Below are 25,980 nucleotides of genomic sequence, written 5' to 3'. Positions count from 1 at the left end.
AACGTTTAAATGTACAAGAAATAAAGGAAGCATCAGACTTACTTGTTCTGAGTTTATATAGTTTTGCTTTCTTAAACGAATGACAAAGAATATTGAACTTTTTCATATTTTTTGCATTTTTTAGATGAACCTGTAAAAGCTGTGCAGTCAGTTCTTTTTTTTATATAAAATCTTTTTGTAAGGATTCCAATCAAAATCATCCTCATGATGAGTGGAAGTAAACTATATTTATTTTTATTTAAAACCAAATTCTTGCATTTCTCCAGAACATTTTAATTCTAACAGACAATCAACTTCCTAAACTTTTTGTAGTTTAATTCAACATCACAGATCTGATTTTGTGACTTACTATCAGCAATTCCACAGCAAAAACGTTGCTCGGGAGTTTGCCTGATTCAAAAGTTGCGTTTCTTTAGAGGTCCTCCACTGCCACCTGGTGGTCATTAGCCAAAGTAAGTTCAGCTCCAGCATCAGAACACAGAGAAAGACAACACAAACATCTATTAGTTTCAACAATGTCAGTAAATTGTCAGTTTTTATTTTACTGCTTAGTTAAACTTGTGCTGTACAAGGGTTGTAACAAAATAGTGACAGATGACCAAAAAGACTGCAGACAGTAATAGAAATGATTTGTCTTAGAAAATGACCTGGGGTGACGATCCGTAGAAAGGTTAGTTGTTTGCAGCTACGAAATGACTGTGCATGAGAGCTCATGATATGTAAACAGACATGTGAATTCAGTGGAAGCTCATCAAAGGCAAAATACAGAAAGCACAGAAAAAAAACAACCCACAGTTGTGTTTCACACTGGGAGTCAGCGTTGGAGAACACAGGATGAACTGTCTAGGGCCGATGAAACAGAAATATTAGTCATCCTTAAAGACACAACATTTTACTACTATATGTACCTTCAAAGGATTATTCAGGATTTTGTTGTGAGAAAGGTCTGTAGGCAATTAATACATAAATCCATCGACCTGCTATAGATGCCAAAAAGACTTCATTTATTATGAACCCAGATCGGATGGTCCTGGAGGCTTAAGCTAATGGCTAGTCAGAGTGGTACCAAGATGAAGTGAACCTTCAGTGCAATCAAAAAGTCTCAATTGTACTTTATAAACCTAGAACTATTGTCATGTTTCCATTCTGTTATTTATATTGGAAATTGCAGCAATAGGCAGCACATCACAAATGATCTTCCTGTGGCTCTGTAGGCAGAGATGTTGTCTTGTGATCAGAAGGTTGTAGGTTCAATTCCAGCTTCTTCCTGCCAAATTGCCTACCAGTATGTGTCTTGGCGTATAAATAGCCTGGGTGAATGTGACTCTAGTGTAAAGCTTTAAGTTCAGTCTGTTTACCAGCTGTGAGGAAACCAATGCCTGAAACAAAAATTGTTTGCTTAACTGCTATAGTTCAGTTTTTGTTATGCAGCCTTAAGACCGGCTTTACCGACATGAACTTTTCAACTCCAGAATTTGCTTGCACATAATTTCAGTAAAGTCCACAGGGTGTTAAATTAAAAGGCATAGCAAACAGCAAACACTGATTTGGTTTAGAACATAATTGGTGTTAAAAAACTTTGTTCTGCTTTCTTAGTCAATTCAGTGCTGAACTGCCTGAAGCAGAAGAGCATGAAAACAATTCCATGGCATTCTGTTTATTTTAGAGATGGACGAACACAGTTGCAACTTTTGTGACTGTTTATGTTCACATACATGTCTATTCACTAATGTTGTCTTAAACAAAAAAGAATTAATTAAAAGTTGCAAATTAATTTGATTCCCATTTTTAAAAAATTCCCAAACTCATTTAAACCTGAATTTTAACAATTTTAACAAGTTTAACCATTTTAACGTGTTCCATCACGTATATGTGCTTTATATTGATCTGGTCTCTGTAGTTCAGCTCTCCCTGTCTCCCACAGGAAGTCCAGTGGTGATGCAATGCCCCCCACGTCCAGTTCCAGTCTAAATAATCATGGTGGTCCCTGAAAGGATTTTAAAATCCTCCATGAATCATTATGAACTCCACTTTAGTTTTCCCCTTCTGGGATTAGCCATGAGTGTCAGCCCAACCAATATAATCTGGATTTACACATCAAATGAATTTGTCAAGAGGATTATCTACTACAGGTAAGATACTAACTGCTCATATCATCTTGTCTGAACTGCACCTAAAAAAAACGTGAACTATCCCTTTACTGAGTTCCCAAATAAACCAAGGACTGAAAGTAAAAGGTTGCGCTGAAGCCAGATTGCGGGATTATCTCCGGGTCTTCCCCACGTTTCTTTTTGCTCCAGTAGTTTTGTCAGTAATAAGCTTCCATAGAATCCTCAGAGATCTTCCCCTTTTCTAAAAATTAGACAATGTAAACATTGCTCAGCCATGGCAGAGGTTGAAGTAACACATTATAAGTTTTTATGTATATCACACTCTGTATTTTTGCTGCCACATTCAGCACAATGACAGTAAATATAACATCACAGCTGAAGATCCCATTATTCCGCAGGGAGCAAACAGCAATACAAAGTCGACACAGACTTGCACAGAGGAAAATATACTTCAGTATTTTATGAAGATTTAAAAACTTGAAGTTACTGGTCATGATGTCAATGGCGTCCAAGAGTTTAGATCATTTTGCTTAACAGGGCCTGAAATGTCACAACATAAATAATAATAATAATTATATTGTTAACGATAATAATAGTAAACAGCAATTATTGAATAAGCTCAATTAAGGTCACACTTGAAGCAAAAGCTGAAACAAAAGAGTCGAAAAATGCCATTTTCAATAAATAAATTCTAAAAGTAAGACACACATTTATTTAAATAAATAAATACATGAATAAATAAATAAATGTCTGTACACCAATGAGATGCTGAACGTCTAGAATTAGCTGTCTCCAGGCAAAAACATGCGTGGGGTTGGGCCCCCACCCTGCTTCACAGCGCTCAGAACTCTGCTGCCCGACTCTGGTCTGACTCCATCAGGGGGGACAGAGGAGCGCCGGTGGACCCGTCCAGAAACCAAGATGGCCGACTCCCAGAGTAACAGGAAACGTTACTGCTTTTCCTTTTTTGCCTTGAAGCAGATATATTTGAGCATGTCTAATGTCTGGGAGACTCAAAGCTTTAGTGATATGGATTCATGACCTCGGCTGTGTTTCGTTACCAGCAACAGGGCCTTCTGGCTCAGACTCTAACTCTTTAAAACAGTTAGGCACCATGGTCAGAACCCACAAGGAATGACTGGTCAGAGTTAGGTGGTCTCAGAGACCCCACTCACCACTACCTTCTATATGCACATTTTCCCTGAACCTCTTTATCCAGCCATGTTGGGTTTACTCCCTTGTTGTTAGAACATTTGTAGGAGGTTATTTTCTGTGCTTATAAGATGATTTTATAAACTGTCTAAGGTTTGCACTTATCATTGCAAGAAGCCTTTCCAGTTCGCTTCTCAATCAAACCAGAATCAATCAGCATAAAGACTTAAAGGGCCAGTATTATGTGTTTATCATGTAGTGCCATTTCACAGCACAATCATGTAACTATGTTAATTTCATTTGTTATAAAAATGCTCTACATATAAAATATAGCTTCAAAGTAACTTGACTTTGTAATTTAACGCCTCGAAATTGGGTCTCTGTCTCTTTAAGATTCGCCTGCTGCTTCCGAAACATCCAAATGCAAATGTCTACATTTTCTTGGGTAATTTTGTCTTAATTGCTGCTCTGAGTTTGTTGTTCTTTTAGAAAATGAGCTTTTTTTTGAGACGACTCCAAAGGCCAGATAGCGATTAATCAATCACAAATACTTCAATAATCGATTCATCTGATTAAATGTTTCAGCCCTACTGTAGACAGGACAAATATTCTTCTCTGTACCTTTACTTTTCTTTTAAAGTACGAGTGAAACCTTGTCTTAGAGTGAATACTGACATGCTTAAGTGTGAAGTTTAAGGTTTAGATAGAATCACTCACAACAGAGGACTCTTCTTCTCAAACCTTTTTAGTTTATAGTTTGGAAACTTAATCAGTGATGTCCATTTATATCTGATGGCTGTTTAGATGTTTATTACCATTTATTACAGTTCATTCCTTCTGGGAGCTTACTTGGTGTTCAACATTTTGGTTTTTCATTGTTTTGTCAGTGAACACACCAGCACAGCCAGATTCCACTATCGACTTTACTATTATCCACTTTGTAACAGAACCATGTCATAAACATCCAGAACAGAAATATATACCACACAAATTCCATCTCACCTTCGTTTTTCATACCACTTCAAAGCCTAATGCCAAAAACAAAAAACAGCCTCTGATTGTGGTTTCTAGAGCGAGTCTCTGCCTGTTGACGAGACGTTCTTCTAATAAACACTGAATTCACCGAGCCTTCGTATCATCTGCTGAAGAAATCTGGCTTTGCAAACTGCATCCCCCCCCCCCGGTGGTGCTAGAAGCATCAGAGCCACACAAGTTCAAATGCTCTAAAATAACACTAACATCAGGTGTTTTCTGATTAGAAAAAGGTGAGAAAAAAAAATAAAAAATCAAAACCATTGAAACGCAAACCTCAAGTTTGGAGGGGGTGAAAAAAAATTCTTCGACTGAAAATCCTCTGCTACCTGAATGTGTTTAGTAGCTGCAGTGCAGATGTGGCAAAAAAAAAAAAATGTCACTGAAAGTCCCGAAGCGGATCCGTCTGCAGCGTCTCTACACCCCCATGTCACCGTCATACGAAAACAGAGGAGCCCATAGATGATTGCAAGAACCAAACAAGTCAAATAAGCGTGCAACTACCCCTCACGTACCCCCACAAAAAAAGCTGATGTAAACAGTTGTTTTCAGATCTTCTTTTGACTTCTTTTATGTTTATTTGTCTCATTTGTTTCTTTTTTTTGTTTGTTTTGTTAGATTTTTTTTTTTTTTTTGGATTTCAGTTAAGACACAGAAATGGGGGAGTAAAAGGTGATCCTGAAGAAGGGAATCTGTGAGTCAGTGACACACACACTTCACACACAGAAGCAGGAAGAAAAACAAAGAGAGATATTAAGATGGTCCGTCCTTATTTACTTGGTGGTTTTCTGTCCAGAAATGCAGAGTCTGAAACTGAGCGAGAGGAAAGGAAACCTTGGATCCCTTCTGAGGAACAAAAAAAAAAAATGGGCAACAAGGGGGATATTACAAGGAGAGATGACACGTGTCAGCACTCATGATCTTCAGGAGTTATATTTGCTTTACTTACATACAGTATACGTTTTAGTGTGTTTGCAGTGTATGAGCTTATGAGTTCAAACAGCTAAAAAAAAAATCTTCATCTCCATCGAACAAAAAGTCTTTAGCCTCCTCTTTCCCTCCTTGTTGCATGTGGGGCGTGTACGCTCTCCCCTCCGCGTCCGTTTAGTTTTTAAAAAAAAACTCCTTCCAAGTCCACAGAGAGGCTTTCTCCTCCGACTAACAGCCTTCTGCTGATTGTGAAAAAGAAACTTGCTGTCAGACAAGACGTCACACCAAGCTCTTCACGCCACCATCTTGGGGCGCCATGCCTCTGGGCGTGGCATGTCCCATCCTGGACCTTCCTGCCTCTCAGTCTGCCTGCCAGCGAGGGAGTCCATTCAGATGGCTGAGGAGGGGGGCGTAGGGGGGCGGGTGAGGAATGGGCTGGGAGGGAAGAGGAGGAGTGATGCAGGGACAACTCGGTGTGAAAAGGACGAGGACGGGTTGAGGAGGAAGGTTGGAGTACGGCGGTCAGTCTGATGAGGGCTGGGCCGTCTTACTCGATGACCATGCAGTGGGGCAGGTGCTGGGCGTAGTACTTGAAGAGCTCGGCCGTGGCTCCTGGACAGTTGGTCAGCTCCAGTTCCTCCAGCTCCTGCAGCTGGATGAGACCTGACAGCCCGGTGGTGGTCAGCAGGGGGCAGCCTGGAGGCACAGAGGACAACAGTCAGCCCAGCTGCAGCTGCCCCTCCCTCACCTGATGCACAACAACATTCATCAAACAGCATCAGCTGGTTTACTGCAGCTGAGCAGGGATCACCACAGCTCACCGTGAGAAAAGATCTCAGCATCTGCTGCATAATTTAACAGGTTAGTTTTTGGAAACGATCACAAAAGCTTTAACGAGAAAAGGAACAACGATTAAAGCTGTAGTGTGTAACTTTTATTAAAAAAAAAAAATTACATATTTGTTGAAACTGTCACTGTGTTGTAAAAGTATGTTATGAGACAGATTACATTTCACATTTAGACTTTACAGTTCCATCATGCAGGACCTTTTTGTGGGATTTATAGGGAAACAAATCATACCTGCCAGAGACAGCAGGCGGAGGCTTCTCATTCCAAACAAATGCTGCAGACCAAAATCCTGCACCTGAAAAACACAGAAAGTTTTTTTTATGATTAAAGACCAGGCTGAGAGGAAACATGCAGTATGTCTACAACCTGATTCTTTCCTAATTTAATTCCAACCACAAGTTAAAATATGTCTTCTCATGACATTTCATGGGAAACCAACACAGAGTAACCCATAATATTAAAGATGCAATTTCTTACAAATAAAATGATCTTGGTCTGGACTTTGATTAGGTTGATCAATAATTCTTGGAATAATCTAAATTAATGAGTTACAACCACATTTAATTTCCCTTTGGGATTATTACAGTATTTTTGAATCTGAATTTGACTCAATTCTGCCCAGCTTTTCCATCCAGCTGAAGACATCTCCACAGCTTAACTCTGCCACTACCATGCTTCACTTTGGGGATGTTCCTTTCAGAGTGATGTCATTATGCACCAATTTGATTCAAGTAAAAATACATTAAAGTTTGTGGGAGCAAACTGACAAGATGTGGAAAAGTTCCAAGATGTGTGAATCCATTGTGATGCACTGAAGCTGAAAGTGGTACATAAAGATCTTTTTTTTTTTTTTAATCTAAACTTTTCCTTTGTGACTCTTTAGCATGAAACTAAAGAAACAAATGAAGACAGAAGGGTTTGTTTAATAAACTAGAGGTCATATATAAGATAATTCTTGTGAGAATTATCTTATATAATTCTTACAAGAATTATATAATTCTTGTGAGAATTATATATAAATAGCCATTTATTTATAGCCTAAATAAATGGCTATAAAAATTAATAATGATGGTAATAAGTGGAGGCTTGTTATGATAAACTAACATTTATCTACAGGTTGTACAATTTCTTATGAAAAATGCACAACAATGTTATGACTCTAAAGCCATATAATGACTTTTTTTATGCTTACCAGTTTTTTACCTACATATTTTCCCAAATGTCCTGTTTACAAATGTAGCACCATGTTGTGTTATCACGCTGTAACCATGGTAAGTACAGGCTGCTGTTCACAATGCAGGCCTGAGAACATCTCCAGTGGTCGGCTTTGCATTTTGTAATTTCTTTCTTGTTTTGTTCCACTTCCTGCTTTGCATTACCTGACAACACCAGCGCAGATAAAGGCTTCTTAGTGAGGACATGGTGGACAGGTAGCCCAGCCCCGTGTCAGTGATTCGCACACACCTGCAGAGAAACACAACACATCATCATCACTGCAAGTCAACTGGAAGAGCTTTGCTAACAGTTTGAGTTTAAATTGATTTAACTGATTTATTTATTTTTTTGCTTTTTACATGACTTTACTTTTTAACAGACATCATAATGTTTTTGAGTTTGGAGATATTTTCAGTCAGAAGGCTGTGTTGACTTTGGTCCTTCTTGGCTATCTGGAAGCTTCGGCTCAAAAAAGTTGATTTTTTTTTTTTTTTACAGAATACCGGCTCTTTAAAATGTGAAAGGGTAATCAGGTTTTCAGATTTTCTGATTTATATTTAAAAAATGATGAACTTTCCAATAATCAAGGGGCATGAATACCTCTGCAGAGCAATGTACAATGTTTCTAATTACTTTTTTTTTTTTTTACAATATACCTTAAGATGCCTCTAAAAAAAAAAGTCCGTTAAAGACTACAATGTAAACTGATGTCTTCATGTTTGACTTGAGTTCAGGTTCTGACTTCTTTTATGTGGATAAAAGCACAAAAGACCCCAAACTCCCTGACCTGTCTAGCACCAGCTCCTCCAGTTTGTGCAGGTCGCAGGCGATATACTCCAGGGCCATGTCTGTGATCCGGGGGCACCAGGACAGGTCCAGGCTGCGGAGCTTTCGGAGGTTCTCGGCCACCAGCTCCACGCCGTCGTCTGTGATCTTGGAGCAGCCTGAGAGGCTCAGGGCGGTCAGGTTGGGCAGGCTGTGCACCATGTTTACCACGCCGTGGTTGGTGATCTCCCAGCAGGACTGGAGCCGTAGAGTGTGGGTGGTGTAGCCCTGTGAACACATTTTCATTCTGGTTATGTAACTTAATCAGGAGAGAAATGACCAAGCCGGAGCGGGATGTTTAGCTTTGCTTTCTCTCATTCCTCCCTAAAGAAGTAAGGGAACAGTAAGTGAACGCAGACAGCGAGGTGTGACGCTCTTGTTTTGACAGGCTACCTGTTTGGCTGTGAAATAGGCCATGGCCGTGTCAGTGACGTGGTAGGCCTGCAGGCTCAGCTCTGATAGGTTGGGCAGGAGCTGGGAAATAGCAGCGATGGCGTCATCCGCCACATTGATGCAGTCACTGACGCTGAGGGAAGTTAGCCTGGCATTGAGACTGGACCACAGGCCAGCTTCTGTGAAGTCGTTGCAGCCTGACAGCTCCAGGTGCATCAGGCCCTGCATTTGCTCCAACATGACCTGCAAAATAAAGGTCAACACATCCGGCATGATGGCTGAGACACTGATACGCAGCACAGCTGAGCCATGTAAGCAGAAGAATGTCATAAAATGGATATTTTCAACTCATAACTGTAACTGTAAATGCTATATTCTTTCTATGGTTGTAATGATAGTAAAGTGTTAACACTGCAGCCCTTTCTTTCTGGGGTTGAAGCTCATCAGAGGTTTGGTTGCATGTTTGCAAAACTTATTATAGGTCGTCCTGATTATGTATTTATTTATCTGTAACCTGTCTGTAAATGACAGGAGGTTTTAACATGCAATTGGTTTCACCATAATTACATTCCAGATATCTGAAACTGGTTTGTGTAATAGGTATTAGGTCTAATACCTATCAGTAAATTAAGATATCTCTAATTATATTTTGACTACACAATATAGGTATTTATATCTCTAAATACATTCTGACTGGTAGAAATTTCACCAAATTTACCATTTTTGTGTAAGTTTCAATTTTATTTTCTTTTGCAAAGATTTTTTGATACTGAAACAGTTAAAACATTACAGTACAACATACAGATTAATCACTTTTCTTTAGAATAGTGATTAGTTACTATTAAAATACATTTTCTTCAGTTAAATTAAGCTAAAAGAAAAAATGTTTTTCTATTATTGAAAATATAATAATAAGATCATCTTTTTATGTGATTTTGTAGTTTTAAAAAATATTATTATTATATATTTGTGTCTTTATTAGTTGTTGCTGATTATGATGAATTTAAGATATCTACAACAAATTACTATCTGAAACACATATTTCACATATCAACAAATAAATGATGACTAGTCATAGAATAAATCTGAGATATCTCACTTTTTGTTCTGACTTTTCATAATCCCAGTTAAAGATGTCTTGAATCACACAATAATTCAAGATATATTAAGCAGATTTTTAGATAAACGATACATAGATTTAAGTAGTGCAAATTATTAAACTGTAGATATACTGAAATAAAATAACTAGCCTAAAGTAACTTAAAAATGCCCAGAGCATCAATTTTGACTATAGTTCAGATTCCTCTTAAGATTTCTGCAAATGAATGACTTAATTAGATGCGTCATATCACAGCAGAGACAGGGCAACACTATCAAAGCACTTCAGCGAACTGCTCCACAAAAAAGCAAAGAAGATGAATTTATTAAAGATGAATCTACCTAGCAGTGTCCGACAGAGTCAGGACAAATGGCCACAGCTGTGAGTGAGTTCAGTGCAGCACAATCATAAAGCATAAAGACCATGTAATAATGAAGTGCTTTGTAGCTACCAAACTATTTGGAAACCACCATTATGACAACGTGGAAAAATGTTTTTGATATTTTTGCAAATTTGACTAAACATAGAAAACCAACTACTCAAATTTACATAAGTATTCGACCCTTTGCCATGAAACTCAGAATTGAGCTTTTTCCACTGACCATTCCTGAGTTCTTATGTAAAGTCCACCTGTGGTAAATTCTGTTGATTGGACTTGATTTGGAAAAGAACACACCTGTCTATATAAGGTACCACGGATGACAGTGCAGGTCAGAGGTCAAACACCAAGCATGAAATCAAAGGAATTATCTGTACACCTCAGAGACAGGATTATGTTGATGAACAAATGTGGGGAAGGATCCAGAAACATTTCTGCTGCCTTAAAGCAGAGCGCTCAGTGGCCTTCATCATGGTTTGGAACCAGCAGGACTCAGAGCTGCCGGCCGTCTGAACTGAGTCACTGGGGGAGAAAGGGTTCAGTCAGGGAGGTGACCAAGAAACCGATGGCCACTCTGTCAGAGCTGCAGCGTTCCTCTGTGGAGAGAGGAGAACCTTCCAGCAGGACCAACCATCTCTGCAGCAATCCACCAGTCAGATTCAACAAAGCCAGAGGCTGGAACTGCTGCCACAGGTGGCATATTAAGCAAAGGCTGTGAATACTGTGGAGATTATCCTTTCACAAAAAGACTTCTTCCAGTCTTTTTGAGATTATGGGGGGTATTTGTTTGAATTTTGAGGAAATATATACTCTCAATATAATCTGGAATAAGGCAGAAAGATGTGGAAAAAGTGAAGTGCTGTGACTAATTTCTGGATGCACTGCAACTGGGAGCTGATGTTGGCACACACCTATTCCTAAATGACTGATCAGTATCAGGAATACTGAGTCCTGATCAAGAACATTCCTCTGTATAATCCTCCTTAGACTGAAGGGGAGCAGCAGCTGCTTCTGGATGTCATCATAAAGTCCTTAATACACACCTATAAGCTTCAGACCAACAAACTGTTATAAAGAAAATCTCACTTCCCAATTATTTTTGAATCTGCTGCTTTTTTTTCGCAGCACCTGCTGACTGCTTTTCCTATGGGAGCAGTCAGGATGCAACTTATTTTCAGCAGAGTGTCATCACTAAAGCTAAATGCCATTTCTTATGCACTAGTGCATTTGAGATTATCTACCTTCTAAAATGTACCTTTCAGCTCCACCAGGGAGATACTTTGAGGGACGTTGAAATAATCAATTTATGTAATTTACAGAAAATTTTATCTGATGATCCAGAAGTTCAAGCTTTTCACCAAAAGACAAAAAGAAAAACACATAAAAACAGGAATGTCCATATATAGATAACACTGCCAACAAATCCAGCCTTCTCCATGGCAACCACTCACTTATCCTAGAATAGAAACCTAGAACATTACGTATGGAGAGCCATCTGAGAGGATTTTTTCAAAGCATGATGTGCTTTTGTTCTCTGCAATGAAATCTGACGGTAAAGATCACAACAATGAAGCAATATAAAAATGTTTATTAGAACAAAAATTCATGCTGACTCATTTTAGTGACATCTGCCCTTCTGCTTTGGTAAAGAAAAAAAAATCTGCTGACATGAGCAGGAGTCCTGCTTCACACGCAGCACAGCTAAAAGTTGAAACTACACTAGCCCTAAAATGTAGGACTCCTGTGATCTGAAAGAAGTGTTTTCATAGCAAGAAGTTCACACAGTATCTAACAACACATTTAGCTCACTGGACACGACACTAGAATGAGACCAACGTTCTGGGAAAACCAAGAGACCCTACGCAGGTTTTGCAAATCATTACCTGGGATTTTAAACCACCTGCTATCAGTTCAGGTTTGACCAGTCCATATTTTCTAAGGTGAATACTGGTCTAATTCAAATGCTAAATTAAAGCCAATAAAACGATTTAAGTGTTTTGTTTTTGGGTTTTGACAAACAAAGGTTTCATAAATCTCCAACCGTGTTTTAAAAATGACTGTTCAGTGCAGAATTATCCAGTTTCAGACTGATCCGTCTATGTGCGTTAGATTTTCAGTGGGAATGATCACATTCCAGCCAGACTCATTAAAAAGTTTAAAAAATATCATTTTAGTTTAGGAAGCTTAGTAATTCCTTATAAGAAGCTTCATTGTCCCAAAAAAAACAAAAAAAAAAAACATCATCCTTCTATGATATCGTCTTCTTCATGGTTTTCGCCAGCAGTAACATTCGGGTGTTGATCACATGTGATGCATCATGTGATGTGAAAAAAAAAAAAATTCCATTTCAGTTTTGCGAAAGACATCTATTTCAATACGGCTGAAAAAACACCTCATCCTAGCACAAAAACCTCTGATCAAAAATGTGAATTTGTTCCAAATTGACGTATTTCCATCAAGCTAATTTATTTTGGTAATTTCAACATGAGCAATTCTATGGCAAATGGAAACACAGCTTCTGTCTACAAACCAGTGAAACTCAGCAGTGACTCAAGAAGGTGGCCTTCCTTCATCAGACAGTCACATACTGACCACCACTGGATAGCATTTCAATAGCAAGGCAGGTTACACTTTCACAAAATAATATTGTGACTTTCTAATTTTCAAAATCTCATAACACAATATTTCATTACACCCAGGCTGGCTCACTCTATGGAGCTTTGATCTTTTCTTCGATATCTTGGTTAATCTGTCCTTATACTTTCTGAAAACACTAAGTTAGCTTTCAACAAATGTAAAACAAAAATCTATCTGCCAGCTGGAAAAAAGAGCAGAGTGCAGTCAGTATGAGACAGCTGCACAATTCACAAACAGCAGATCAAACACTGCCAGCAGAAAAAAGAAGAATTAAGGAAAAAATTATGCATGATAAAAGTGTGTGTGGTCTTGTATTTGCTACATTTTAAGGACCATTTTCCTAAAACATACAACGTTGTGGGGACCGGCTGCTACTATTGGGCCCAAAGCCCGGGAATCATAAGATGTTCTGTTTTTGAGTTTGGGGTCAGGTTTAGGACTGAGGTGTGAATTGAGTTTAGGTTGGGGTCAGGATTAGTCTATAGAAATTCATGTAATATTAGTGGAATGAATACAAAGATCTTGTGTAGATGGACAGACATACTCTGTGTGTGTGTGTATAATACAGAGAGAGAGAGAGATATCACTCATACCTGAGAAGAGTTTCAATATTACTGAAGAGTTTAAACACTGATAATGACAATGATGTCATTATTGGAGAACATCAAGAACAAGCTTACCTCCAAACCAGCGTCTGTGATGGTTGACCTCTTGAGGCTGAGAGAACGAACCCCCTTCTTGGACAGTGGGTAGTTGTCGATAAACTCACAGATGTCGAGGTCCGAAACCCCCACTAAGCAGAACGACTGGAAGCCCCGCAGAGCAAAGGCCTGCAGACTGACAAACTCCTTCTCCCCATTGGGTAGTATGTTATAAAGCTCCTTGGCATGCAAGATGGGCGTCACCCCCTCCCAGAACTTGGGCTGGTACAGCACCTTGCGCCATGTCTTGCATACTTGTGCCAGCACACATTTTTCTGCCGTGGTGAAGTACCAGAGTAGTCGGTTGAGGAGCTTCTCATCCAGGACCAGCTGACGCTCCAGTAGTATGGGTTTGGGCAAAGTGAGGGGGGGAAGCTGACGAAGAGATGGCTTGAGCCCCACCAGAGGCTTCCCTGGCTCAAGGTCAGAGGGCAAGAGAGGTGCTGTTGTATGAGGCATCCCGGGGTTGTCCAAGTGATGCAGATGGTGATGATAGGGAAGAGAGGACGGCGGAGGGGGCAAGATGGAGGGCACAGAGGAGGACTGGCATAGGCGGTTCTTAGCAGCAGGCGTCCCCTTGGTGATACTCGCACTGCCCAGACCGTTAGGCTGGCTGGGGGGCAACTTCACCATACCATTGCGAGTCATGCAGGGAGACTTCAGCTCACTGGGGGTGGACATGTTCAACATTGGGAACCTGCAGGAGAAAGGGAAATACAGTCAGGCCTTCTGTCTGTAGGCAGTTAATACAAATGGTCAAATTCACATAGTTGTGTCTGTCAGGACAGAGTAGGTTACTTTCGCAATGCCATCAATAGGCCTGTCACGATAACAAATTTTGCTGGACAATAAATTGTCCCAGACGTTATGGTGATAAACAATAATATTGTTGTTTTGAGACCATTTTCAAGTAATATAATGATAATGGCATAATAATGCAAGAACACATTGTGAAATATCAGTAAACCTTAAATTCTAATGAACAGTTAACACTAGAACTGTAAGGCACTGTAAATATCCAAAATAAATGAAAAACAGATTAAATGAATAATGAAATATCTTTAAACAAAATTGTCCTTCACAAAAAGGGTTAGTTGAGACCAAAACACCAGACTGAAGACTTTAGTCGTCCAGTTTTTAGTAGAAATAGAGAAAAGAGAAAAATAATAAATCAAGCAAATGGAAATTGAGCTTGTTTTAATTTAGAATAACATATATCATTTTATGTTATATTCATGCTGAATGATCTGGAGAAAGCTCAGTGCCTTACATGCTCATTCTCTGAGTGCCTCCAAGTGGTCAAATCATTTTTAGCAAAATTAGTCAGAAAGTAGGTATATAAGTTAGAGACAATCTGGCCATTCATCATACTAAGAGGAGTTGAATCTTCATATGTGCAGAATGAGTGTCTGCATGATGTAGCATGAGACTGGTTAGTGTTGGTAATGAGTCATGGAAGGTTTGTTTGAGAGCTCTTGTGTTGATTATGAAGTTGATGTGCATGTGTATATTTAATATTATATATAGGGTGTCACAGAATTGTGATACTAATCCATTGGAACATTTGAACATATCAAAAACCTCAATGGTGATAGAATTGTGTTACAGTGTCCAAATTTGACACCATTTTCTCAGAATTTTAGAATTCAGGGTGCCAACATTCACATGGCCATGTCATCTTCATTTAGTTTTTTATTTCCATGTGTTTGACATCACTGGAAGGCTTAGAATCTACACTTTCAGAATCTGTAAAACACCCCAAGTAGACTTGTTCCTACTTGCTGTGACCCATCACAAAGGAGTATGGAGTTGGAGCATTATTTATTTAGGGATGCAGATTTACCTACTCCATCTAAACACAAGCCAGATATGTAATGTTGGAATTAGTGTATTAGAATTACATTTCACCTCTAAGGAAATTCTATGCACAAATAATTAGATATACTTAGCCTTCTTTTCTTCCACCAAACCCAAATATTTCATTCAATCCTTTCCAACTAAATTTGAGTCTTTTATAGGGAGGATTTTTAAACAAACATTACATTTACACAGGAACATGAGGCAGGAGGTGGTGAACTTCCTGTGAGAAACTCACACTATAGAAGTAACATGAAGAAATTTTGGACAGCCTAAATGTGATATGAAAGTGAAAAAGGAAAAAAATAAAGAATATATAAATTTGGGTGCTATCTTTTTGACTTTACACTGCCTTTCTTTTCTATCAGGCACATACTCAGACTCAAAAGCACTTTTCTCAGGAAGATCTAAGTGGTCCTAGCACTGCCTCCTACCTTCATTTCCTGTGAAAATATTTGTTAACTTTGATTAAAATAAAACTAAAATTAAACTAACTTTCCCTCAATGGAATATATTCTAGTCAGTCCCAGTCATCGTTTCACTCACGGTTTTCTTCATTTGCATTCTGGGTAAAAATCTATCTAAAAGCGCGAATGTGTCGTCGTTACAAAGACAAAACAGCCCTCTTTCTCCAAAAACCGGCCCCCGACCAGAGAAAGAAACAGCTATGTGGCCCTCGCAGGAAAACGTTTGGGGACCCCTGTTCTACAGTTCTGTTCATTTTCTCTCTTACTGTTTCTTAGTTCTATCACTGTTAGTTCATTTCTTGCTAGTTCTAATCTGTCTAGCTTTGTTAGTTTATTCTTGAATTCTACTTTCTGTACATTTGTGTCATTTAGATAAATATGTAAAAAAAAAAAGAAAAGAAAAAAAGAAGACATTCAACCCTCTTAAAAATATAAACCAGATAGACTGGAGTGGAAAAAAAACAATGTGAGATTCTTTCTAAAAGCCTGGCACCTCTGGTACCCTTCTGTTGTAACTAATCAATGAAGATATTCCATAAAACACATAGAAGAAGTGCTGAAATCACATTTTCCTATTGCTTTTATAATCAAAAACATTTCCATTTTGGTTTTTAAGAGCTGCATGTTGGTCTTTGGGCTGCGCTGCTCTCTGACACTCTGCATGATGACACCCAGTAGCGCACCAAAATCCAGATTCAAACTGGACGTTCAGCATCACTTTAGCATGTGCAACTTTTGTTGCTTACTGTGCATTTTGTATTCAGTCCAACACATGACCTCAGGGACCAGGACGTTGACACCATGGTGTGCAACCAATTTATCTGCAGCAACTATTTAGTGCTATCATTTTTAAAATTATGTCAAAAAGCTGCAACATTATGTATTTTCCAGGCACAGTGAGCCATTTTACAGCATAATCAAGCAACTATGTTACCTTCAGTTGTTATACAAAAGCTTCATATATATCAAATATGACTTAAAGGAAAATCCATCCATCCATCCATTTTCCTTCACCCTTGTCCCTCAGTGGGGTCGGGAGGGGTGCTAGTGCCTATCTCCAGCTCACGTTCCGGGCGAGAGGCGGGGTACACCCTGGACAGGTCGCCAGTCTGTCGCAGGGCAACACAGAGACACACAGGACAAACAACCATGCACACACACACACACACCTAGGGGCAATTTGGAAAGGCCAATTAACCTGACAGTCATGTTTTTGGACTGTGGGAGGAAACCGGAGAACCCGGAGAAAACCCACGCATGCACAGGGAGAACATGCAAACTCCATGCAGAAAGACCGGGGCCGGGAATCGAACCCAGAACCTTCTTGCTGCAAGGCGACAGCTCTACCAACTGCGCCACTGTGCAGCCCTTAAAGGAAAATTCACTTGGTAATTTAATGTCTTGAAATTGTGAAGCAGAAGCTTGAAAATTTGGAAACTGCAGCTCTGAGGAGGAGCTGAGCCTCGAAGGCGAGGTTAAATCCACCCAGGTGTTTTGCGCAGTTGAATGGTTGCCATGGAAGATTAAAGGATTTCTCAAACATGATGAACCAAAGCAACAGTTTAAGTGTATTTTTAATGAGGCAATAACATAACGTGATGTAAAGCTCAAGAAAGTCAAGTTTACATAACACTGCCCCTTCAAGATAATAAAAACTCAGTTTTTGATATAAAAATATCACCATTTGTTAAAACTATAAAACAAATAGTAATTCATTGTTGATGTACACACAGAGAAACTCCCTGCCAAACACAGGAGACATGTACTCATTGTTTTACTTTTAATGAATATTTATTTATTATATTTCTTGGTGTTACAAACTACATGGATTGAAAGTCGGATGGATTACTGACAAATACTGACACTAGATATCACACAGGGACATCAGTCATCAACACTGATCAAGTCAACAGCAAAAACACAAGGTGCATCATGAAGGCGAGTGTTTGAGTCCGGTGAGAGATTAACATACTATAAATTTATGGCTGTAACATGACAGAATGTGAGCACTTCTGCCAGATACTGTAAACATAATTATTGAAGGAATGAGGGACCTGAGGGTGAAAGCTGTCTGTCCTCGGTTCTAATAAGAAACATTTGTTGTTTGACTGGAAACCAGACAGCAAACAAAGGAGTCAAAGGGTCGAAACAATCATCGGCTTGCTGCTGAATGCAAAGCCTGTCTTTTGTCTCAGAGCTTTCAGTGGAGGTGGACAAAGCATCCAAGTGAAAAGACAACATAGTGTAAATGAATGCTGGCCTCATCTAGCCTGTTCTCTATGACCTCATGGTATCTGTAGCTCATAGGCTCACACTGCTCCGTTACATAACCTGCTGACTATGGACCTTCTCTCTCTCACACAGACACATATACACACGCTTACACAATAACCCAATTGCTTCATATAAGTGATCACAAAAGGTTATCACAACTTATTTCCACTCAGACCACGATCCAGCATCGTTTACTGTTTTATCACTCAGAATAATTCCTGTGTTCCTCCTCTGCTGCTGCTGCTCAGTGGCTCTGCATCCACTGTAGCATAAACAAGCCTCATCCATTACATAATACAGCAGCTAGAACTGCTACAGCAAGCACCATGAAATGCTAAAGCAAACACACACCATTCCCGTCAACGTCAGGGTACGTCCACAAGAGACCTGAGGGCGACAACATGCTACAGGCTGCTTCATAACAATTTTTTTTTTTTTTTTTTTTTTGCAGGATGCACATTTACAGCAAGAATTTTTATTGCCCCTCTTATTGTGTTATGTCAGGGGCCTGTTTCAGAGTGGGAGGCAGGAGCAAACAAAGCATCTGTGGCCTCGATTAGCAGGTTGCTACCAGCAGAAAGGAAGGAAAAAATGACACAAAAAATACTCGGATATGAAGAGATTTTCATTGAAGAGCAAAAAATACTGAACCGACAGCTTTAGGCATAGACAGACATGTGATATTTAATGTTTGTATACAAATTATTTATAGGGAAAATAAAGAATGAGTCTTGGTGTTAATAAGGAAGTCACAGTTCTCCTCTGCCTCCGTCTCTGAGTATCTCTACCAGCCTCCTCAGTCACACCCACCCTCTGCATGCGCTGCAGTGCAAAAGTATTTTCACTGTCCTAGTTTTGTAACCACCGGCTAACACATGACAGCAGCTGTGGCTACCAGGTTTCAAACTCCATACGAATTCTAAGAAAAATACTCGATACCTTTTTAATATCTCAGCAGAATTTTTTGTAGGAGGAGAGTTCTTTCTTAAGAAAAGAAAAAAAAAGTTAAATATATGATCAATTTAAGGCAAAACCAATAAGTAAGGGACACCTAGTTCCTATTTTAATTTTTTTTTTTTTTTTAAAGTTACAAAAACAATTTCAGAGACAATTTATCATCCATAAAAATGTGTAATCGTAACAGGCCTACCTACAACTATAACAAATCCCGTAGGTATGTGAATGGAGCCTGCTCCTGGGTGTGTTTACGGAGTAGAGAAACGTTCTTCTGTGACTGAGTCAGTACCAGAGCTCATCAGGTCTGACCTTAAAAGTTTGAAGAACTTAAAATAATTCTCAGTTTGTTCGTCTCTCACTGTCAATTCCATGAAAGTGGCCAGTTCTGTCTGTTATGCCACCTTGTGTGGGTCAAAGGTCATGTGTATTTGAATGTCTGTCTCAATCTCATCAGCTGTCAGATATCAATACAAAGTCACCATGTATCTGTGTTCCTGCCCGGCACCTGACCCCTTATGTAGGGAGATGGAAATGGGTCAGAATGTATTGATTTTGATTTTTTTTTATTTATTTACTAATATTTACAACATTAAAGTTGGACAAAACAGCCCAAACAGAAGACATATGGAAGGTGGCAAATACTATTTCCCACTTTTACAACTTCCAGGTTGTCTGTATAAAAAAGTAAAAATGAAAATATTGTTTTTTTGAAAATGTTTCTGAGATTGGAGTTGCCTCTCCAATCATCACTGCTCCCAATAAAAATCATTGTCCTTACATATCTGCTGGGTATTTGCATGCTTTATCATATATATAGTCTAATTTTTAAGGCACAAATACACATTATGTATGTCTTGGATTGGAGTCTGCTGTTTCTTATAACTGAATAGTATTTTTATGTTATAATTCAGTCCTTACTGTAAGTATATTATTCTGTTGCTATTTGTTAATACATCCGTGAATCTTTTAGCCTCCATGCTGCTGTGACACCTACACTTTCCCCTCTGAGGGACAGTGAAGCAGTGGCCCCTAGCCCCGGTCCTGAAAGACCAAACATGTCCTGCATGTCTTAGATGTTTACCCACTCCAGCACAGCTGATTCCAATGCTTGCATTACCTCCTTAGCATGCCACCAAGTGTGTCAGAAGTCTGTTAATCACCCATTCATTCAACTCATTCTGTTGTATTCTACTCTATTCTAAAGATGGCAGAGGTCTACCTTGACCTTAGCTTCATCCTTCAGAACCAATTAATCTGACATTATACTATATGAGGCCTCCCAGAGAATTATCTATTGTAGTTAAGATAATAACAGTCTATAACCCTTTAACAGAACCGCAATTCATAAATCCTGAGCAATTACTTTTAGATTTGAAAATCTGCTTAGCTATGTTTCTCTCCTAGATGAAGCTACTAAATGAGCAGCACAGCCACTAACTTTTGACTTTAACATAGAAAGTACTCCAGCACGCTGAGACACCGTCTGGTTACACTGCAGGTTTTTTCCTTTTCACTGTCGCCACATGCATGCTTGGTAAGAGGGACTGCTGCAAAGTCAACAGCACAAGCGATTGTCGCTATGCTCTGGTCCAGGAGGAGTGAATGCTGCGAGTCAGTGACTTGATGCAAAAATACTGAACCATTTTTACATTGTTCAATTTATCACAATACTTTCTGGGACAGTTTATTGTCCAGCAAAATATGTTATTGTGACAGGCCTTCTCTCATGCGTTCAACTCTGACAACTCTGGTTGCTGTTGCTCTGCCCTCTGTGTGTGGGCGGAGCTACGGCAAGCAACAAGCAACCCTGCAGACGTTTATGACCACAGAGGCAGACATCGACTGATTTTTTTCCTAAATAGAGACACTGAATAGATTGACCTTCTGGATGTTTTTTTTTTTTTTTAACTGTAATTTCAACCAATCCACAATGCAAAAGTTTTCATATTCCCTGCCACAGCATGATTTTCCCACCACCATATTTCACCATTCGAATAGTGTGTTCAGGGTGATGAGTTATTGCTAGCTATAGCATTAGCATAAAGGTAAATAGTTTTTTTTTTTTTTTCTTACTTGACCGGCACAATTTTTTATTTGTAAAATTTTGTGTATATAATCTGTAGTTTTTGACCTGAATGGGACTCTTTAAACTCATGAAGGCCGTGAGAGCACAGCAATAAAAGCAGTTTACCACTTTGCTCCATTAAACTTTCGATGTCAAAGAAGAAACATCCTAACAATGACATGTTCATCACTCAGAAAATGGTAATAAGGTCATTTCTATTTTGCAGAAAGAAGAAAATATGGGCAAATGGAAAACATGTAAGACAGATATTGGTTTTTCCATGACCAAATGTCCCACAAGTTCATCTTGAAGTCAGTAATAACAAAGGGAAACAAAACAGGAACTCCATCACAGACACTGCATTCCTCAGATTGGTAATTGTTGAAGTTTATGACAATACAATTGGGAAGACATGAAAATCTAGTTTTCCAAAAATCTAGTTTTCCAAAACCATCACCTTAAAGTCCGACTGAAATCTGGAGTCAACCACATGGACATGCCACATACTTTCTGGAGAAAAGTTTCATGGTGAGATGAGACAAAGACTCAGCTTTTTGGCTGTAATTACTGAAAGGGTTCTCGAAGGAATTAATCAGTTGATCAATCAGTTACACATACACAATATCTGTAACCAAAGTGGCTAACAAAATAAATGTGTAAAGGGAAACATAAAAAAGCAGATTAAAAATAGGGTAAAACCAGAAGTACCACCACATTTTCAGATTTTTAGAAGCGTTTCTGAATGAAAAAAATATTTGATTTTTAATTTTAAAAGGCCAAGTTCTGTTATAAATTGAAGATCTAGTGGAAGCTGACTCTAGAACCGAGGTGAGTCCAACAAAAAATCTCAGTCCCCCATGTTTGTACTCTGTCCATGGAATTATAAGTAAATATAAAATATTTGACGTCGAAAACCTGGTAGAGAAACACACTCAAGTGGTTAGGTAAGTGGGAGCAGGGCTTTGAATACAAATACAAAAACTTCTAAATGTATTTTAAAGGAAGCTGATGTAGTGTAGTGAAGACAAAAACTCAGTGTAATGTTCCTGTCTGGCAGAATCAGTCAAAAGGAAAGCTGTTGCGTTCTCAACAAGGAGGCGACTCAGGGATGACTGGGGACCCAAACCTAGCGAGCACTGCACCAGTTCATTCTGGAACTGAAAAAAACCATGAACAACCTCCTCCAGGCCAGATTACAACAGATTAAAAAAAGGCTTCACCTCAGTTAGAAGGCAGACCGAACTACATGCAATTTGTTTGCTAAATTCTAAATTTTTGTCAAATGTGACCTCCAGGAAGGCCCAAAACACATTTGCTGCTAATGGTATAGATTCATTGCACAAAGTGGCTGGACTAATCAAAAGAACAATTTCCATCAACTATCTTCAACTACCTTCAACCAACTCAAACATTGGGTTATGACATCAGCATGTGAAGGTGTAGTGATGAAGGACGAAGGCTAACAATGAGCTTCTTGACCTCAGCACTTTAGAAGAGTTGTGGACTTTGCTTGCAAGTCAGATTCAAGCCAGGAAAGCAAGCACTTTATAAGAGGGGAAACTGTTTGAAGCCTTTCAAAATGTCCAAGTACATAACAGAGATTATTTGAGATCTGATGTACCAGGTCTTAAAGGGAAACCCAGCCATTCTGATCCCCAAAGCCAGTGACCCTCTCTCTATCACAGTCTGTTGGATTCCATCAGGTTCTCAAAACCAGGAGGGTTACGTAGCCCGTTCTTTAGCTTCCAGGGTTTTCTCCCAGTGGACATCCCTGGGAAATCAAGGAGAACCACTAGTCATCCCGATCAGATGTCCAAAGCACATCGATTGATTCCTGGCAAAGATGAGCAATTGAAGCTAGTCCAAAAGTTTATTATAATTATTACTTTCATTTTTTGATAAATATTTTTCTTTTTTTTATTTGTGTTTTTTTGTCTTATCTTCCTTCATGTTTTCTGAGGCTCCTCTAGCGGCCTCAGAAAAACACTGCCTGAGCATTTTAAAAAATTCTTGTTTTACACCCTCAATCAATGTTTTACATAATCATTGTAGTTTCAATTTGCTTAAACTAGATTTCAGAAAAAGTGGCCTTGTATAGTAAAGAGTAGCTAAGTACTAGTAAAGTCATTTACTGTTGACTCACCACTCAGTCATCTGTCAAAGGAAGTCGATTCTCCTCAACTATTCCCTAACTTGGAAGTTCTTTGTTTGGAAATATGTGAGGATCCTTAAAGGGGCAGTATTTTAAATTGACGTTTTTGAGCTTTACTTTATGCTATAATATTATTCCCTCGTCAAAATTGCCTTGATTCTTTCGTGCATGTTTTAGAAATCTTTTAATCTCCCATGCAACTATTCAGTTGTGCAAAACGCCTGATGGAATCTAGTGCTGCCTTCAACGATGAAGGAGGAAGCTGGAGTTTCCAAGCTGCTGAGTTTCCACCTCACAGAGCCACCCTGCCACAATATTCCCACACTCGGCTACTTCAGACTAGCCAGAAGCAATTAGCAAACACCTGGTGGAACTGTAGCAGCTACCTTTCAGTGAAATGCTGGTCAAAACCAGCATTAAAGGGTTAATAGATTGATCTTGTGATAACTTCCAGAAGATGGAGTTTTAGAAAGAGTAGGAGTTTTTAAAGAGATTCGGCCAATTTTTTTAAAGGTCTTATTGGCTCTTGCTGCCTTTACTTGAGAGTGGTTAGACAGGAAAGTATAATGTGAGATGAGGAAGACAGGTTGCAAAGGTCACCAGACCAGGACTGGAACCTGTGACGTCCACATGGAGAACTAAGGCCTCCACACGTGGGTCGTGCTTTGCCCCTGCACCACCACAGGACCAACAAATGCCCATTTTAAAGGCAATAAATAAAGTCTTTTTTTTCAAATCTTATTTGATATATCCAGCATTTTATAACAACTCAAGGTAACTTGATTGTGCTACAAAATGATTCAATGTGGCTGGTAAACAAATTATTCTGCCCCTTTAAAAAAAAGATATTTCTTATTAGATATTAGCCATATTAAAAGGCCATCTGCACAGTTAAAAGTGCAGCTAAAAAACACATTCACATCATTTAAGACTTCCAAAGTTATTCAATAAAGAGGAGAATTCAAAAACAAGAAAATTCCATCTAATAGCAATGTTTACTTTTGAGCTATAATTACATTATTCTACATTTCTTTTACTCTTGAGCCTCTCACAGCAGGACAACAGACACACAGGACAAGGAACTCTGCACACACTCAAGGAAAATTTGGAGACCAATTAGCCTAACTGTCATGTTTTTGGGCAGCATGAGGAAGTTAGAGTACCTGGAGAGAATCCACACCTGCACTGGGAGAACATGCTAACTCCCTGCAGAAAGTCTCCCAGCACTAGTCAGAAGTACTGGGTGTACTTGTTCTAAGTACTAGCCAGGACTTAGAACAGTACTTGGAGCGCTAAGTTGGTGGTTCCTTTTGGTTTCCCAGGGATAAGTACTGGGTTAGTAACCAGTACTGAGAATGAAAGTCAGAGGAACTTTAAAAGGACTACAAGAAAAGTCGAGAAAGTCTTTTGGAGACTCTTCTGGACAGCTGTAAGTTCCAAGATAAATATTCTGCATAACAACCGGTAATGGTGTCAGACCTGGAAAAGGCCAGGAGGATTCTCACCTACAGATGAAAAGAAATCTGTTAGGATGTTCATGAAGAACCCAGGAACCAACAAGGCTCAAGCTCAACCTGACCTGCAAACTGTTGGGACACTGTCCACAGTGCCATGAGTTTACAGGCATGATTTTTGAAAGTCGATCTGAAATTTATTATTTAATCTAGCCACATAGAGAAGGGACGCTTTAAATACATTATGATAATAAGTCTTACAGTGTAGACCAAGTATGATTGAAGTGGTTCAGGTGTTCTCTTTTTGGAAATCAAAATATTCTCCCTAATTACGACTGTAAGAGGGAACCCTCAAAATATCAAGAAGCTTCACACCAATGAAGAGAGAGTAAACTTCTGACCATCAAGAGCTCCTGTGAAAAATATCTCAGTGTTGAGGAACAACTGAACCCTCGCCTGTCACTACACGCTCATGCTGTCTGCTTGTTTTGTGATGCTAATCAGTTTCAGTGCCTTTAAAACTCTACAGAAACCCTGGGAACTTCCAAGGCGACCAGAAGAGCGGAAGCAGGTCCGGCCCTGAGCAAGAGCAGAGAGAGCTGCAGAGCATCGACACTGAAAATCACTCAGTGGAATAAAAATATGGATAAATTAGAAGGTGGTCGAGGAAAGGATCGCGTCACTGGCAGACGCTGACGTCATTGTGTTTGTTAATAATACGCAGCTCGATGCGGCTGATCAGCAGTCAGTCAGTCAGTCAGTCACCCAGAGGCCCTGGCCGCGTACACAAAGAGGCGAAACACCCAGTCCCTTTCCCCGCTGGAAGCAGCCCCGTTCCTCTGCAGTCTCCTCCGCTCCGCCAGGGCACAGGAGCTGCAGTGTGGATGCTGCTGCCATCACCCACCACCATCCATCACAAACACACACGCACACACATACACACACCCACACTCGTATACACGTTTCGCATCGGACACATCCTCCTATACGGCCTTTCGGTTCCTAGCATCCCTGTGAGAATATACCTTTCAGATGAGAATTCACTCGGGCATTAATCCATGATCGGCTCGCTGCTTCCGGCCGTTTAATCACGTTTTCTCCCAAAATGCTGCGACGCAGAAAAAGGCCGAGGGAAATGATTCTAAGGGAGGCAGTCCCGCGTCCTGTCAGAGAGAGCCAGAGATGCGCCTTCCGATCCCATAAGAAGCACGACGGTCCACAAAGTGCGGGGAGCGGGCGTGAATCCACAGCCTCCCGGCCTGGAGGGAGCCCTCGGTGCGCGGCAGGAGAGGCGCTGTGCGGCGTTTTCAGTCGGTTAGTCCTCCATAACAGAGCGGCCCGTTCTGTGAAACACACTCAGAGCGCACAGCCGAGCAGCGCTGTCTCATTTAAACAGATAGAGGAGGGGAGGGCGACGGTAGAGGCGCTGTG

The 25,980-nt window shown here is 39.7% G+C and overlaps 1 protein-coding gene across 1 annotated transcript; it reads right to left on the bottom strand.

Moving 5' to 3' along the window:
• Positions 1-505: 505 nt before the first annotated feature.
• On the bottom strand, positions 506-25,980 carry fbxl16 (F-box and leucine-rich repeat protein 16). The gene is made up of 7 exons (XM_007568315.2): positions 25,575-25,980; positions 13,303-14,020; positions 8,508-8,750; positions 8,077-8,342; positions 7,454-7,538; positions 6,306-6,369; positions 506-5,921 (listed from the first exon to the last, which is right to left on the bottom strand). The coding sequence occupies exons 2-7, from the start codon at positions 14,011-14,013 to the stop codon at positions 5,773-5,775; spliced, it is 1,518 nt and encodes a 505-aa protein (XP_007568377.1). The 5' UTR covers positions 14,014-14,020; positions 25,575-25,980; the 3' UTR covers positions 506-5,772.

The sequence above is a fragment of the Poecilia formosa genome, unplaced genomic scaffold (genome assembly GCF_000485575.1).
Source record: "Poecilia formosa unplaced genomic scaffold, Poecilia_formosa-5.1.2 Scaffold220, whole genome shotgun sequence".
NCBI classification, from domain to species: domain Eukaryota; kingdom Metazoa; phylum Chordata; class Actinopteri; order Cyprinodontiformes; family Poeciliidae; genus Poecilia; species Poecilia formosa.
The sequence above is the reverse complement of the archived record's forward strand: the minus strand, read 5'-3'. Positions and strand labels throughout refer to the sequence as shown.